The sequence below is a fragment of the Muntiacus reevesi genome, chromosome 7 (genome assembly GCF_963930625.1).
Source record: "Muntiacus reevesi chromosome 7, mMunRee1.1, whole genome shotgun sequence".
Lineage (NCBI taxonomy): Eukaryota > Metazoa > Chordata > Mammalia > Artiodactyla > Cervidae > Muntiacus > Muntiacus reevesi.
The window spans coordinates 72,031,448-72,050,459 of NC_089255.1; the positions used below are offsets into that span (position 1 = coordinate 72,031,448).

Consider the following 19,012-nt stretch of genomic DNA (forward strand, 5'->3'; position numbering starts at 1 on the left):
TTACCACTCACTGTTGAAAGCTTAGGCGAACTTGTCTCAGATATGGTTATTTAGAAAATACCCTGAAATTCAATAAATATCAGAGGTCAAGGAAAAGTACCATCCTCATCATGAAAGCAGTGGAGTCCCACTTTCAACGTTGATTTCTTACACCATGATTACTTCATTGTCCTGTGCCTATGGTAGGTAGTTATTGTAGCATAGCATGATGACGTGCTACCCTGAAAACTTCCATTATGAGTAATGGAAGTTACGGGCACAAAAATAGGAAAATGAAACCCATGGCACATAACATCTGTCCTGAAATTCCTAGATTAAAGAGGCACATCTTGTGGGCATGTGAAGAAGCTCTAATAGAAATTCTAAAATATCAACTGTTTTTACAAATCACTTTGCTTTATACTTCTCCAGGCAGATGGTCGTAACTTGTCCTTTAGTTGTGTTGTTTTTGTTTGGGGATCCTGGGAGATAGTTTAAAAAGCTCATAAAAATGGGTACAATACATCAAAATATCTATTTTGATTTTGCTGTCACCTCGTGTATGTTAATACATATGTACAGACGGTCCAATAATATACAAATTACTGTTACATATTTTCAACTCAATGCAAACAATAACTGTCCTGCTTCCACTATTAAATGTCACTCATGCACCAATTTAAAAGTATGCCTCTCTGATCAACTTTATAAAATAAACTTTAGTCAAAAGAAATAAACTTTTCTAAGTTCTTACAAATGAATGTGCATTTTATTCTCAATACATAGCATTTGAGAGTTTAGCTATACACGATCTTCTGTTGCTTTTTTTAGTTGATAATAGGCACTTTCTAAGAAGAGGATTTGTGGCCCAAAAGACTCTGAAATTTGGTCTTTAGTACCCTCCTTTCATAAGCAGATCTGCCTGAGCCATAGTAGTCTATTGTATCAACTCAGAAGAAGTCCAGCAGTAGAACTGTGTGCAAAAAAAGCTTTAGAAAATTGTAACTAGAATAATATTATAGAAAAGCAGTTTTCTGAGTTGAGCAACTTAACATCTACTTTTTAGTGTTTTTTTTTTCTAACCTCATTTCATGTAGTACCTCTACAAACAGTAAGAATCGGGTGTGAACAATTCTGTACCTGTGTTTCATTCTTTCTAAGTCACAAATATGCTGCAAACCTTATATTTTTATATTCTTTTTTATTTTACACCATTCTAGTTAAATTTTGTATATGTTTGCTTGGTTTTCTTTTGCTAAGAACCTTTCAAGTTCATCTTTGAGCAAGTTTAAAAAAAACAAATTTAGAACATTCATCACCTTTGGAAAATCAGCATCTCTAATGTAAATTGTTAAAAGACGCTTTTACCCTGTGGTGCAGTATTCCTATAATAATATACACTATATTAATAATTAAGTATTTATGGGGTTGAAAAACATGAGCTTATAAGATGGTGGCTGTTATCCAAGATGAAGGGAGTAGGGATATCCTTACATAAGAGTTAATGATTAATATCTAAGTAAATGTTAAACAAGGAGAAGTACAGTTGAGCAAAAATGCAATTCATGCACAAACCCCAGAGTATAAGTTCCATATCTCATGTCGATGTCTGACTGAGGCAACAAAACAGCTATTTCAATGGAGCAAACACTGCCTGTTGTGGAAAATAACCTAACACTATGTTACAGAAAAATATCCTATGGAATAAGACCATAAAATGGCACTAATAGTTTAAAAGGTTGAATGATTCCTTGGCATTAATTATAATTTTAACTTAACAGAAGAGTGAGGAAATGACAGATCAGTATACTCAGCCTGAGATCAAATTTGTCATGGCAACATTGGCAGTTTGGACCCTGATTCTTCAACTATTACACTGTCTTGGTTAACAAAAATCATACTTTTTAAAATTACAGAATAGAGATTATAAATAAATGTAAATTGTGCATGCAGTCAACTGCATAATATACAAGCAATATCTACGTTTTTAATAATTATCTTCTTTGGCAGGCCAGAATCCAGCTGGACATGCAATATTTACACATCAAAATCCATATTGTGTTCATCATATTGAAAGCAAGTGAAAATATATATATATATGTATATACTGTATATACACACATATGTATATAGATGTATATACTGTTTTTAATATATTAACAAATATATACGTATATATATATTAAAAGTGGATTTCATCTTTGTCAGATTCAGGGGACTCAGGCCTTGAAACACTAAAAATATCCTGACAGGGTATCTGAGGAGGTACTTGGAGAGGCATTTGGGATTTTGGAGAAGAGATTGGGGGTGCGCTTTTCTCTGAGAGTATTTTTAAGATTTCTGCCACCTGCTTCTCCAGGGCAGTCATTCTGCAGCTCAGCAGCTGAATGTCTTCTTTGAGTTCGTGTTTGACTTCCTGCAGTGTGGTCTGTAAGGCCTGCTCGGGGATGGGATAGAAGGGGTGTTTGGCATCAGCCTGGATGGGACTGTGCTCTAATGGACTTCGTGCCTCCCCAGCCTTATCCAAGCGAAGGTCACTTTTTGTAATCCCACTGTCACAGGAATCCGTTTTCCTTAATGGGTTTTTGGTGACACTGTTCTCTGAATCACTGCCCTTGGGGTCCTCGGACAGTAGCCCCATCGACTCGGCTTTAGTGACGTTATTCCAGTCTTCCTTCTTCTCCTCATGGGCTCCCATGTTATTCTTGAGTCGCAGCCACCCTTTCCCATTTCCATTCTTCATCCTTATGGGGCTGTTGACTTTGAGGCATTTGGGGTCGGCGCCGCCGCCGGGCTTGAGCTCCATGGCGTCGCGGTTGTTTTGCTTGAGGGACTCGCCGGTTTTCACGTAGGCCAGGGACGTCTGAATGGGTGTGATCTGTGACACGGTGACCACACTGGTGCCGGTGATGGGCGCGCCATTCTGTAAGGAGCGGCCTTCCTGCAGCTGGTTCCGCTCGGGGTCGCTCTGCGTTGAGCCCTGATTCCGCAGCTCCTTCTGCTGCTTGAATTTCTGGAAGAGCTTTCTTACCGGATGGTCCACGGGGATGCTGAGGGTGACCTCGTTCTTCTGCCTGAGGCGCTCCTCCTCTTCTTTCTTCACATCACTGATTTTGCGGAAAATGATCTGTGGAGGGGCAGAAAGATTAAAAACTTGACTATAAAAACAGATGACTTTATACTTGTGTGACAAGATACCAGGTATATTCTGTTTTCCAAAAGAAACTAGTGAAGAGAGGGCAAGCAAGACCACTTCTGAAGGGAGAAACAGTCCAGTGCCAGTTAACAGGTACAATACACTTGAAATCAGACATAGAAACACTGACTAAGTTTGCTCAGCTCATTTTGTCCCACTTCCTTGCATATCAGAGGGGGAATGTAGTAAAGAGACAACTAAATAGAGCGATTTGCTTTCTTGTTCACATTCCCATTTCACAGAAAATATACAAATACGTAAATATAAACATCTATTAATATGTTAGTATATATGTATATGCATATATGTACACATGCATGTGCAAGAAAACATATTTATCTCTTTGCAATAGATCACTATTTTCTGTAAGTTTTTCTTTTTTCTTGTTGATCATATTAATATGACTCAAACCCATTCTTAATGTCACCCTCTGTTTAGAGGTCAAATAATAAGCGTTCTTAGCTATACTGAAAAGTTAGGCAGTCTACCAATATAGCACTGTGAGTTGGGTGGAAGGAGGGGTTAAATTTATTTATGTGGCTCTGAGGCCAGAACAAGGATTCATATATAGAAGCTTCGGGAAGGTAAATACCAGGTCAGTATACAAACTTCATTTCAATCTACTATGCATTAACTGATTACACTGCCTCAAAAACTCATGAAACTCACACCACTGAAATATTCGAATAGAAATAAGAATGTTGTCCATGTAATACTTTCACTGAATAGGAGGCTGGACTCTTCAAATTCTAATATTTTAAAAATTCAAATGTAAAGTTAAATACATAGTACATGCAGGGTTAGATGAGTACTCACAAATAAGTAAGCATAGATTTTATTTAAATGTTTTGAAAATAATATTGTGAAGAAGTTACAACCCCATCAAGAAAAATATAAAAGACTGACTATGTAAGAAATTATTACCACTTATATTATCAGAGTCAGAGGTGAATTTGGAAAGTGCGAGATTTTTTACTCAGTCTTCTAAAGAACAAAATAGCTACAGATGAGGGTTATAAGGAATATTCACAAGGGAGTTATATTAATGTGCTTTCAGAATCAGATAATTTTATGATGCTAGCAAGATTACTTGCCTCCATCACCCTCTCTTATTAAGCTGTTGGTTGTATTAGAAATGCATGTGAAGTATATAGTCTCTCCCATGTAATAGGCTCTCAGAATATGTTGATTATCTCCCTTGAACTCTCATAAAACACTTTCTGTTTGAAACCATTTTCATCACCTCTGTCTCCGTATAGGCATTGATCTTATGCTAGAACCAATACTAGTGATGATGACTGTAAACAGAGAAGTCAGGGAGAGGCAATTCTCCCTATAAAAGCACATTTTCTAAATTGATATTGATGCACTAAATATAGCTTATCAAGAAGTAATAATTTATATTTTAAAATAAATATTCTCTAAATTCAGTTACTGTCTATAAAGACCAGCATATTTTCCCTTCTCTACTAGTACATGAAATGGATCTTTTTGACAAATGTAATTCTAATCTCTTTAGTCTGACATCAAAGCTCCAGCAGTTTAATAAGAAGTCTTTCAAAGGGTTGACATGTTTCTCTTGCTTCCTAGGTAAACAAGGCTTGTGCTAAACTTCAAGATATTAACACTTTTTGAGACCAGACAAATCCAAACATGGAAATGAAGATACTCTATTCCTGGATCATTCCCTTTCATTGTAAATGCAGTTACTTTGATTCTATGCACTGACATAAAGAGATTAATGTAAATGGTAGGTCACATCCTTCTTCCCACTGGACTCCAGCCTTGTTTGTTTTTAAATGTAGTTACTTAGTGTTGGAAAGACATAGCTGAGATTACCCTTCACATTTAGGGGGTGGGGAAATGCATCTATGTCAAATGAACAGTGGAGGAGGGCAAGTGCTTGGCACACAGGGATGTCAGATAAAATACAAGACATCCATGCAATATTTAGGACACACTAAAAAATCATACATTATTTATCTGAATGGGATAAATTTATACTGCCATGTGAGGTTCACAGATGAAAGATTTGGGATTCCTGGAGACTGAGAATCTGTGGGCATCTTAAGCCATACCTTTGTGCTTTAAATTTTCAATACAATGGCTAATAATTGCTTATAATTATTGAGTGTTTACCAAATTTGGGATGCTTTGTGATTTAAGGATGTAATATGCCCAAGTAAAACATCAGTTAAAAAAAAAAAAAGCCTTCTTTCTCCAGTTTCCTTTACCAGCCAGGTCCTCCCATCAGCCAAAAGCCAACAAAGGCCTTTGACACTGCTCCCACCAAGTGGAGAACAAAGACTCCTAATGCCATGCTACTGAGCACAAGGTGAGTTTTGTGACAGGGCCAGGCTGCCACTCTGCAACCAGGGACAAATGAGATAGAACTGGGCTGGCATATTTTGTCACCAAGAAGATGTAAAAGGAAATGAGAAAAAGAATGAGGTTTTCTATATGAAAAACAGAATCCAAAGAATTCATACCTGGATTTCATCAACTATTTAGCATAAACAGACTTGTAAGTCAGAGGTCACTTAAAAAAAAAAAAAAGTTTAAATTGAATGGAGTTTGCTGAATGAGACTAAATTTATTTATTTTGACTGTAGAACAGAAATTATGAATTACTCAAAAATACTTATAAAAATACTTATCAAAAATACTTATAAAAAAAGAGGTCACTTCTACAGGTGTATTAGCTTATTTAACTGTCACTACTCCTCTATGAGATAGGTCCTACTATTGTCATGTTACAGAAAAGCAGACTGAAGCACAAAAAGTTTAAGTGGTTTGCAGTAGGTCACACAGCTAGTAAATGGCCAGGACACAAATTCATGGAGTCAGATTCCAAACAGTTAACCGTTACAGTCTAATGCAGTTCTTCAGGATAACTTTGATACTACCTCCTGCACCTGTACCCAGACAGGTGAATGGATGAAGTAGGGAGTGATACAGTAGTTTAACACCCAAAAGGTAACCCTTCACAGAGCATTTGTCATGATGAACCATCCCTCAAAGTGGTGAAATGAATAAACAATTGAAGCTCTGTGCATGATGAATAAGTAGAGTTGACAAACACTTGCTGAGTAGAATCAAGTTCAAATTTTTGACCCACAGATCAATCTTTAAAGAACTTGAGTAAGAATCCTTGAACTGTAAGAATAGAATAACATCAAGAATGTATTTTCCAGCTGATGACAAAGCAAAACTTTCCTAATGCAAGGTATAAGAATATAGGCCCTGAAATTAAAAAAAAAAATTACAGAGGTGTCACAACCAGTTGGCCTATGTCTTACATGCAAAGCCTGATATACTTTGCTATGACTTATAAAAAATGTTATATAACAAATAAGAAAATAAAGTCACCATATTTCTAAAACATTAAATGTAGTAACATTAAATAAAATAAATGCTCATAGTTTGAACATAATTTTATGACTCTAAATCCCAACTTTGAATAACAACATGTTTTTATTATGAAGAAGATATTTCATTATAAAAACTAGGATGGAAATTATTCTACATTACCATTACAAGCATGAACATTCTCATATAAATTATCTGAGTCCATGCTGAATCTTTCCTTCTAAAGAAGTGCTTCTTACCTTTAACATTTTAATCATGTAGAATAAAATGGTTTAAATTCATAAGGAAGAGAAAGATTGATAATTTTTAGTTAGTTAAAACTTCAAAACTGTGTTTTTATTTTAGATTAAAATAATCTTCAGGCTACTTTTTGGCATTGAAAGAATCTTCAAACAATAAGAGTTTTCGTTATCCAATTGATTCTTACACTGGCAATGTGTCATACAGAAAGTAAATAATTTCCTGTTAATTCAATAATTCAATACATAATCTATATACATTAATCCTGCCAAATGTTAACATGGAAATTATGATTATTTTTCCTTAGAAAACAAAGATTAAAAAACAAAATCCCCCAAAACATTATTTTAAAAAATAATTAAAGGATCTGAGTAAATTCAGAGGAGATCAACTTATATAAGAATTAAATCATGTAAAGAAAAAACTTGGATTAAAATAAATCAGCTTTTAAAAATGAAAATTTGCTCTTTTCTTTAGTATTAATAACCTACAACCTCTTGCACTTGATATGTCCTGTGTCTCTCTTTTGCTGAATGACAAGTCAAATTGCTAATAAACACTAAAAAATTTAGAACAAAATTAGAAAAGAAAAATCACAAATCAGATTATGATTAGAGCCACACATTTATTGGTAGACTGCACAATAGCCTGTACTGTTTCTATGAGTAAAGGGGTTTATTTCATTTAAGCTTTTCTTCTCCTTGCTTCATTACGTTCTGTGGAGCCCGTGATGGAAGGTTTAATTTATTTAAATGATAAAAGCTTCTTAAACTTGACAGGGAACATGGCCAACTGAGCTTTCCATTTCAAAAGTAGGACATTTGATAATAAAAGGGATATCAAAATTGAATAATTTGAATGTGTACTGAACTTTGAAATCCAATAAAGGCAAGGGGGAAAAAAGGGCTAGAATCATTTATTTAATGACATGGATTTAGTATTATGTAATTTGGAGGATAGAAGTATACTCTCTGAAATGGCTCATCACTTCCCAGATCTGTGAATCTACAGAATTGATTAGGAATTTATAGCTACTTATACAATCAAACACCAGCTCCAGATTATCTGACCCTCTTTAAGGACCTAGTTGGTTTGGTGCTTTGGTTCCTTTTACTGTTTCTATAAACTTAGTCACTAATTTTAACTCTAGTCTTTCCAACCATTCCAACCTGAACTAATACGACAAAGAAGTACTTATCAATCACTACTGTGTATATATCAGATGCTATAAACTTCTTTTAACAAAGGCCATGGTGACAGAGCCTTGGCAGGTGACCATGTGTGACTGAAGGATAAAATGATACACCATACTCAGATTTGAAATACGACTGCCTTGCTTCATTCAACCATCCATAGGCTCTTCCAGGGCAAGGAATGTGTCATAGATCTAGTTCAGCCCCTTAGGTCCTAAATGAGCTTCGAGGAATTAATTAATTAAGTGATTAATACAAAGAAAAAGGAAGGAAGGGAGTTGAGTAGAAAGGAAAAAGTAAGGAAATGAGAGAAAAAGAAAATTGTTTGATTTTGTTAATGTGTTGGGAAATGTGTTGTTTGTGTTTGTTAATGTGTTAATGCGAATGTGTGTGGTTGCTGCTGCTGCTAAGTCACTTCAGTCGTGTCTGACTCTGTGTGACCCCATAGACAGCAGCCCACCAGGCTCCCCCGTCCCTGGGATTCTCCAGGCAAGAACACTGGAGTGGGTTGCCATTTCCTTCTCCAATGCGTGAAAGTGAAAAGTGAAAGTGAAGTTGCTCAGTCGGATCCGACTTTTAGCGACCCCATGGACTGCAGCCTACTCCATCCGTGGAGTAGGCTCCTCCATCCATGGGATTTTCCAGGCAATGGTACTGGAGTGGGGTGCCATAGCCTTCTCCATAAGATGCAAATGCAGGACATTCTAGACTTAACTGATATAATTACACATTTCTATTAGTAAAGTTTTTTCATTAAAAAAACATAAAAGAAGGAAGCCAAAGTCTTCAAAGCCAAGAATATAGCTAGTCCAAGGTAAAGCTGGCAAAGTTTAGATTCAGTCTCAAAGACTGCAATAATCCATGATTTGTCTTCCCTGTCGCAGTTTCAACCTTTATTTCCCTTTATTCCATTCTTTTCTATTATATATCAAATGTGATCGTGTCCCACACACAAAAATCAGAGTAAAATCAAAGCTCTTTAAAGCAGTCAGCAAGCCTACAGTGGTTTAGTTCACCTTCCTTTCCAGCTTCTGTTTTCCTCCGCTCTCACTTGACCTTCACACACCAGCTACTGAGTCAGTCTGAGATCTAGGCTCTAACACTGCACATAGTGTTCTCTCTCCCCCTCACCTGCTGGGGAGCTCCTACTTATCCTTTAATCCTCAGCTCACTCTGCTCTTCTTTATGAGGCAGGACCAGCTAAACAATGTCCTTTTTTATTTTTATTTTTTTTTAGTTTCTCAGTCATGTCCAACTCTGTGACCCCATTGACTGTAGCCCACCAGGCTCTTCTGTCCATGGGGATTCTCCAGGCAAGAATACTGGAGTGGGTTTCCATGCCCTCCTCCAGGGGATCAACTCAGGGATTGAACCCAGGTCTCCTGTGTTACAGGCAGATTCTTTACCATCTGAGCCACCAGGGAAGCCCAGCTATACAATATGTAGGGCCAAATACAACATAAAAATTCAGGGCCTCTAATATCATATTTAATATGATAAAATACTGAAAGCTCTTTCAAGAGTTCAGGTAAGAGACAGGTATGTACCATCTTGCCACTCCTATTTATCACTGTGCTGAAGCTAACTGTCAGGGAAGTTGTTAAGAAAATGAAATAAAAGACATCCAGAATGAAAAAGAATTAAAACCATCTCTATTTGGAGATGACATGATTAGGTACACAGAAAATCCTAGGAATCCACATACAATTGTGCATGCATGCACACACACACACACAGACAAAAAAACTAGTAGAGCTAATAAAGGACTTCAGCAAGAATGTAGGATACAAAATTGAAAAAAAGTTGTATTTCTATGCTAGTAATGAATGATCTAAAAACAAAACTAAGAAAATAATGTCAGAAGACAGCATCAAAGAAAATAGAATACTTAGGAAAAATTTTAACAAAAGAAACACAGGACTTATACACAAAAACTATAAAACATTGCTCAAATAATTTAAAGCCCCAAATTGATAGATATTCATATTTATGAATTGAAAGGCTAAATATTGTTAGCATGACAATATCCCCCAAATTCATCTGCAGATTTAATTCCTAAATTAATTAGGAACTAAAATAAAAACTTTATTTTTCAGGAACTGACAAGCTGACCCTGAAATATGGGTGGAAATGCGAGGGACCCAGAATATCTAAAATTATCAAAATATAAGAATGTAGTTGGAGGATTCATACTTCCCAGCTTAAAAACTTATTACAAATCTTTAGTAATCAAGACAATGTGGTACTGGCATAAGGACAGACATATACATCAATGGAATAGAACTGAGTCTAAAAATAAACCTATGCATTTATGGTCAATTGCTTTTTGACAAGAATGCCCAGAGGATTCAATTAGGAAAGATTAACCTTTTCAACAAATGGTGCTGGAGCAACTGCATGTTCACAAAAAAGAAAAAATATATAGATGTATATAGATACAGATGCCCGCCTCATACCATATGGAAATTTCAACTAAAAAATGTATCAAAGACTTGGGGGAGGAGCCAAGATGGCAGAGGAGTAGGACTGGGAGCCCACTTTCTCTCCTACAAATTCATCAAAAGAATAACTGAACGCAGAGCAAACTTCACAAAACAACTTCTGATCGCTAGCTGAAGTCATCAGGCGCCCAGAAAAGCAGCCCATTGTCTTCGAAAGGAGGTAGGACAAAATATAAAAGATAAAAAGTGAGACAAAAGAGCTAAGGACGGATATCCGTCCCGGAAAGGGAGTCTTAATAGAAGACGTTTCCAGACACCGGGAAACCCTAGCACTAGCGGGCCTGGGGAAGCATTTGAATCTCGTAGGGCAATCTGACTGGGAGGGAAACAATAAATAAAACCCACAGATTACGAGCCTAAAAGCAACTCCCAGCAGAAAAGTACCCCAGACGCCCGCATCCACCACCAACAAGTGGGGGCGGAACGGAGAGGAGCCGGCGGCATTGCTTGGGGCAGGGTCCGGGCCTGAGAGCCCTGAGGACAATCGGAGGGAGCTTTTGTGAGTTCCCAGCTTGAACTGTGGGACAGCAAAAGAGAGAGAGAAAATTAACCAGCCACAACACACTGCCGGCCGTTCGCAGAACAAAGGGACCAAGAAAGTCCTGAGAAGAGCTCCCAGGCTGCCGACTCGCCCAGCCCCACCGGAGGCAGGAGGCAGGGGGGAGAGGAAGGGGGCAAGCTCGGCCCCAAGGACCGCATCCCCTACCACACTGCAAACAGGCCTCCACTTTCTAATCAAAGACCTCCGAGATTCTGGATGATCGACATCCGCCGGGAGGGTGGCTAGACACAGGACACATGCACCCTACCAGTGCAGGCGGGGATTGGGGCTGGGGACGCGGAGGGCAGAAGGCGCACGCACCCGACTGGCGCGGGCGGAAACTGAGGCTGGGATCGCGCAGGGCGGAAGACACGCAGCACTCGGGGAGAGAGCGCCCGACAAGCGCCTGGCTGCCTGAGCCACTCGGGGGCGTAGGGACAAAACGCAGGCGCAGCTTTGTGTTCCGCGCTTTTGTGGATCACCCGAGGGCTGCAACTGCGCGCAGGGCGGGGCGCGCTCCATATAGACCAGCCGGGAGCCTGAGCAGCGCAGACAGAGAAAACAGCACCAGCCCCTCCCCGGAGCACCAGCCCCTCCCTGCAGTGCGACTGAACTAGCTTCCTGAATAAGAGTCCACCTCCACCCGCCTGTGTCAGGGCGGAAATGAGGCCCTGAAGAGACCGGCAACAGAAGCCAAATAAACAAACGCAACCGCTTCAAAGGGACCGGTGCAACAGATTAAAATCCCTGAAGAAAACACCGACTACACCGGAAGGGCCTGTAGATATCGAGAAGTGTAAGCTGGAACGAGGAGCTATCTGAAACTGAGCTGAACCCACACTGACCGCAACAGCTCCAGAGAAATTCCTAGATATATTTTTTTTTATTTTAAGTAAGGAAAAAAAACTTTTTTTTATTTTTTCTCTTTTATTTTCCTTTAAAATTCCCTATTACTCCCCCATTACTCCTTAACTTTCATTTTCATAGATTTTTATGATTTTTTTTAATTAGGGAAAAAAAATTTTTTTTCTTTTTTTTCTTCTTTTTTTTTTCTTCTTCTCTTCTATTTTCTATTTTTCTTTTTCTCTTATTTCTTTTAAAGTCCTCTAGTACTCCTCTACTACTCCTTAATTTTCATTTTCAATACACTATAACCTTACAGAAAAAAAAAAAAAGAAGAGAAGCCCTATTTTTAAACCAAACTTCATATATATTTCTAAAATTTTTTTGTGTGTGTTTTGGTTTTTGTTTTTAATATAGTATTTTTAAGAGTCTAACCTCTAGATTTTTAATTTTTGTTTTTCAGTATATGATATAAATTGTGAACATTTAAGAATCCAATATTCAGTTCCCATTTTTATTCAGGAGTGTGTTGATTATTCTCTCCCAATCTTGACTCTCTGTTTTCTACCTCAGAACACCTCTATTTCCTCCTTTCCCCTTCTCTTCCCAATCCAATTCTGTGAATCTTTGTGGGTGTCTGGGCTACGGAGAACACTCTGGGAACAGACAACTGCGTAGATCTGTCTCTCTCCTCTTGAGTCCCCCTTTTTCTCCTCCTGCTCATCTCTATCTCCCTCCTCCCTCTCCTCTTCTTCATGTAACTCTGTGAACCTCTCTGGGTGTCCCTAACGGGGGAGAATCTTTTCACCATTAACCTAGAAGTTTTATTATCAGTGCTGTATAGTTGGAGAAGTCCTGAGACTACAGGAAGAATAAAACTGAAATCCAGAGGCAGGAGACTTAAGCCCAAAACCTGAGAATACCAGAAAACTCCTGACTACATGGAACTTTGAGTAATAAGTGACCATCCAAAAGCCTCCATACCTACACTGAAACCAACCACCACCCAAGAGCCAATAAGTTTTAGAGCAAGACATACCATGCAAATTCTCCAGCAACGCAGGAACATAGCCCTGAACGTCAACATACAGGCTGCCCAAGGTCACACCTAACACATAGACCCATCTCAAAACCCATTACTGGGCGCTCCATTGCTCTCCAAAGAGAAGAAATCAAGTTCCACGCACCAGAACACCGATGCAAGCTTCCCTAACCAGGAAACCTTGACAAGCCATCGTCTAACCCCACCCACTGGGTAAAACCTCCACAATAAAAAGGAACCACAGACCTCCAGAATACAGAAAGCCCACTCCAGACACAGCAATCTAAACAAGATGAAAAGGCAGAGAAATACCCAACAGGTAAAGGAACATGAAAAAAGCCCACCAAGTAAAACAAAAGAAGAGGAGATAGGGAATCTACCTGAAAAATAATTTATAATGATAATAAAAATGATCCAAAATCTTGAAAACAAAATGGAGTTACAGATAAATAGCCTGGAGACAAAGATTGAAAAGATGCAAGAAATGTTTAATAAAGACCTAGAAGAAATAAAAAAGAGTCAATTAAAAATGAATAATGCAATGAATGAGATCAAAAACACTCTGGAGGGAACCAAGAGTAGAATAATGGAGACAGAAGATAGGATAAGTGAGGTAGAAGATAAAATGGTGGAAATAAATGAAGCAGAGAGGACAAAAGAAAAAAGGATCAAAAGAAATGAGGACAACCTCAGGGACCTCTGGGACAATGTGAAATGCCCCAACATTCGAATCATAGGAGTTCCAGAAGAAGAAGACAAAAAGAAAGGCCATGAGAAAATACTCGAGGCGATAATAGCTGAAAACTTCCCTAAAATGGGGAAGGAAATAGCCACCCAAGTCCAAGAAACCCAGAGAGTCCCAAACAGGATAAACCCAAGGTGAAACACCCCAAGACACATATTAATCAAATTAACGAAGATCAAACACAAAGAACAAATACTAAAAGCAGCAAGGGAGAAATAACAAATAACACACAAAGGGATTCCCATAAGGATAACAGCTGATCTATCAATAGAAACCCTCCAGGTCAGAAGGGAATGGCAGGACATACTTAAAGTAATGAAAGAGAATAACCTACAACCTAGATTACTGTACCCAGCAAGGATCTCATTCAGATATGAAGGAGAATTCAAAAGCTTTACAGACAAGCAAAAGCTGAGAGAATTCAGCACCACCAAACCAGCTCTTCAACAAATGCTAAAGGATCTTCTCTAGACAGGAAATGCAGAAATGTTGTATAAACGTGAACCCAAAACAACAAAGTAGATGGCAACGGGACCACATCTATCAATAATTACCTTAAATGTAAATGGGTTGAATGCCCCAACCAAAAGACAAAGATTGGCTGAATGGATACAAAAACAAGACCCCTATATATGCTGTCTACAAGAGACCCACCTCAAAACAAGAGACACACACAGACTAAAAGTGAAGGGCTAGAAAAAAATATTTCACGCAAACGGAGACCAAAAGAGAGCAGGAGTCACAATACTCATATCAGATAAAATTAACTTTCAAATAAAGGATGTGAAAAGAGACAAAGAAGGACCCTACATAAGGATCAAAGGATCAATCCAAGAAGAAGATATAGCAATTATAAATATATATGCACCCAACATAGGAGTACCGCAATATGTACAGCAAACGCTAACGAGTATGAAAGAGGAAATTAATAGTAACACAATAATAGTGGGAGACTTTAATACCCCACTCACAACTATGGATAGATCAACTAAACAGAAAATCAACAAGGAAACACAAACCTTAAATGACACAATGGACCAGCTAGACCTAATTGATATCTATAGGACATTTCACCCCAAAACAATCAACTTCACCTTTTTCTCAAGTGCACACGGAACCTTCTACAGAATAGATCACATCCTGGGCCATAAATCTGGTCTTGGAAAATTCAAAAAAATTGAAATCATTCCAGTCATCTTTTCTGACCACAGTGCAGTAAGATTAGATCTCAATTACAGGAAAAAAATTGTTAAAAATTCAAACATATGGAGGCTAAATTACATGCTTCTGAATAACCAACAAATCATAGAAGAAATCAAAAAAGAAATCAAAATATGTATAGAAATGAATGAAAACACAACAACCCAAAACCTATGGGACACTGTAAAAGCAGTGCTAAGAGGAAGCTTCATAGCATTACAGGCTTACATCAAGAAACAAGAAAAAACCCAAATAAATAACCTAACTCTACACCTAAAGCAATTAGAGAAGGAAGAAATGAAGAACCCCAGGGTTAGCAGAAGGAAAGAAATCTTAAAAATTAGGGCAGAAATAAATGCAAAGGAAACTAAAGAGACCATAGCAAAAATCAACAAAGCTAAAAGCTGGTTTTTTGAAAAAATAAACAAAATTGACAAACCATTAGCAAGACTCATTAAGAAACAAAGAGAGAAGAACCAAATTAACAAAATTAGAAATGAAAATGGAGAGATCACAACAGACAACACTGAAATACAAAGGATCATAAAAAACTACTACCAGGAGCTCTATGCCAATAAAATGGACAACTTGGATGAAATGGACAAATTCTTAGAAAAGTATAAGTTTCCAAAACTGAACCAGGACAAAATAGAAGATCTTAACAGAGCCATCACAAGCACAGAAATTGAAACTGTAATCGGAAATCTCCAGCAAACAAAAGCCCAGGACCAGATGGCTTCACAGCTGAATTCTACCAAAAATTTAGAGAAGAGCTAACACCTATCTTACTCAAACTCTTCCAGAAAATTGCAGAAGAAGGTAAGCTTCCAAACTCATTCTATGAGGCCACCATCACCCTAATTCCAAAACCAGACAAAGATGCCACAAAAAAAGAAACCTACAGGCCAGTATCACTGATGAACATAGATGCAAAAATCTTTAACAAAATTCTAGCAAACAGAATCCAACAACATATTTAAAAAAATCATACACCATGACCAAGTGGGCTTTATCCCAGGAATGCAAGGATTCTTTAATATCTGCAAATCAATCAACGTAATACACCACATTAACAAATTGGAAGATAAAAACCATATGATTATCTCAATAGACGCAGAGAAAGCCTTTGACAAAATTCAACACTAATTTATGATTAAGACTCTCCAGAAGGCAGGAATAGAAGGAACATACCTCAACATAATAAAAGCTATATATGACAAACCCACAGCAAGCATCACCCTCAATGGTGAAAAATTGAAAGCATTTCCCCTGGAATCAGGAACAAGACAAGGGTGCCCACTCTCACCACTAATATTCAACATAGTGTTGGAAGTTTTGGCCACAGCAATCAGAGCAGAAAAAGAAGTAAAAGGAATCCAGATAGGAAAAGAAGAAGTGAAACTCTTGCTGTTTGCAGATGACATGATCCTCTACATAGAAAACCCTAAAGACTCTTCCAGAAAATTACTAGAGCTAATCAATGAATATAGTAAAGTTGCAAGATATAAAATTAACACACAGAAATCCCTTGCATTCCTATATACTAACAATGAAACAGCAGAAAGAGAAATTAAGGAAACAATACCATTCACCATCGCAACAAAAAGAATAAAATACTTAGGAGTATATCTACCTAAAGAAACAAAAGACCTATACATAGAAAACTATAAAACACTGATGAAAGAAATCAAAGAGGACACAAACAGATGGAGAAACATGCCGTGTTCATGGATTGGAAGAATCAATATTGTCAAAATGACTATTCTACCCAAAGCAATCTATAGATTCAATGCAATCCCTATCAAGCTACCAACGGTATTTTTCACAGAACTAAAACAAATAATTTCACAATTTGTATGGAAATACAAAAAACCTCGAATAGCCAAAGTAATCTTGAAAAAGAAGAATGGAACTGGAGGAATCAAACTGTCTGACTTTAGACTCTACTACAAAACCACAGTCATCAAGACAGTATGGTACTGGCACAAAGAGAAATACATAGATCAATGGAACAGAATAGAAAGCCCAGAGATAAATCCACGAACCTATGGACACCTTATCTTTGACAAAGGAGGCAAGGATATACAATGGAAAAAAGACAGCCTCTTTAACAAGTGGTGCTGGGAAAACTGGTCAACCACTTGTAAAAGAATGAAACTAGAACACTTTCTAACACCATACACAAAAATAAACTCAAAATGGATTAAAGATCTAAATGTAAGACCAGAAACTATAAAACTGCTAGAGGAGAACATAGGCAAAACACTCTACGACATAAATCACAGCAAGATCCTCTATGACCCACCTCCCAGAATATTGGAAGTAAAAGCAAAACTAAACAAATGGGACTAAATTAAACTTAAAAGCTTTTGCACAACAAAGGAAACTATAAGCAAGGTGAAAAGACAGCCCTCAGATTGGGAGAAGATAATAGCAAATGAAGAAACAGACAAAGGATTAATCTCAAAAATATACAAGCAACTCCTGAAGCTCAATTCCACAAAAATAAATGACCCAATCAAAAAATGGGTCAAAGATCTAAACAGACATTTCTCCAAAGAAGACATACAGATGGCTAACAAACACATGAAAAGATGCTCAACATCACTCGTTATCAGAGAAATGCAAATCAAAACCACAATGAGGTACCATTACATGCCAGTCAGGATGGCTGCTATCCAAAAGTCTACAAGCAATAAATGCTGGAGAGGGTGTGGAGAAAAGGGAACCCTCTTACACTGTTGGTGGGAATGCAAACTAGTACAGCCACTATGGAAAACAGTGTGGAGATTTCTTAAAAAACTGGAAATAGAACTGCCATATGACCCAGCAATACCACTCCTGGGCATACACACCAAGGAAACCATATCTGAAAGAGACACCTGCACCCCAATGTTCATCACAGCACTGTTTATAATAGCCAGGACATGGAAGCAACCTAGATGCCCATAAGCAGATGAATGGATAAGGAAGCTGTGGTACATATACACCATGGAATATTACTCAGCCATTAAAAAGAATTCATTTGAATCAGTTCTAATGAGATGGATGAAACTGGAGCCCATTATACAGAGTGAAGTAAGCCAGAAAGATAAAGACCAATACAGTATACTAACGCATATATATGGAATTTAGAAAGATGGTAACGATAACCCTATATGCAAAACAGAAAAAGAGACACAGAAGTACAGAACAGACTTTTGAACTCTGTGGGAGAAAGTGAGGGTGGGATGTTTTGAAAGAACAGCATGTAAATTATCTATGGTGAAACATATCACCAGCCCAGGTTGGATGCATGAGACAAGTGCTTGGGCCTGGTGCACTGGGAAGACCCAGAGGAATCGGGTGGAGAGGGAGGTGGGAGGGGGGATCGGGATGGGGAATACGTGTAATTCTATGGCTGGTTCATATCAATGTATGACAAAACCCACTGAAATGTTGTGAAGTAATTAGCCTCCAACTAATAAAAAAATAAATAAAATTAAAAATTAAAAAAAAATCAAAGTCTCTGTTTAGGCTACACAAAAGTATAAATAGCAGTACCATTTTCTGATGGTGAAACCTGATATGGTATCCTATAAACTAGAAAACAAGCTATCTGTCCCCCTAGACACACACACACACACACACACACACAGATGCACGCATATATACATACATGCATATATAAACATGTGCACAATGTATCAAAGTGGAACAAAAGCAGTGTAACTGACTTAACACTCCCATTAAAAGCTGTAGGGAATCACGGCTGAGAGGCTCAGCCATCACTGGTCCACAGCAATGGTGAGATCTGCCAGGCAGGCGCTGGGATGGCCCTCTGCCCTGGTAGTGGGGTAAAGTCCTTTATTAGTTTCTCACTCTGCTCTGTGGGATAAGCTCTATCATCCACTGTTCTCTGTGGCTCATGATTGCCTTTCCTTGGATGCTCATTTTTTTGTCCATTTCCCTCTACGGTTCAAACCTATTATTGGGGTTGGAAAATTTATCCTATCTCAAGACTGTAGAGCTTCCTCAGCTTCTTCCTGCCTGCAGATTAGGGGCCTGAAGTTTGGTTTTGAGCTCACATTTTTAAAAAATGATTTTTTAAGACCAAGCTTAAGATTGAAGGCAGAATGAGAAGGGGATGACAGAGGATGAGATGGTTAGATGGCATCACCGAC

The 19,012-nt window shown here is 37.9% G+C and overlaps 1 protein-coding gene across 1 annotated transcript in view; it reads right to left on the reverse strand.

Annotated features, from left to right (window-relative positions):
• Positions 1-2,161: 2,161 nt before the first annotated feature.
• Positions 2,162-19,012, reverse strand: part of KCNH5 (potassium voltage-gated channel subfamily H member 5) — a 361,713-nt gene continuing 344,862 nt past the window's right edge. Inside the window, exon 11 of the mRNA XM_065941253.1 lies at positions 2,162-3,106. Within this exon, the coding sequence (XP_065797325.1) occupies positions 2,162-3,106 (945 nt within the window). The remainder of the gene's footprint in view (positions 3,107-19,012) is intronic.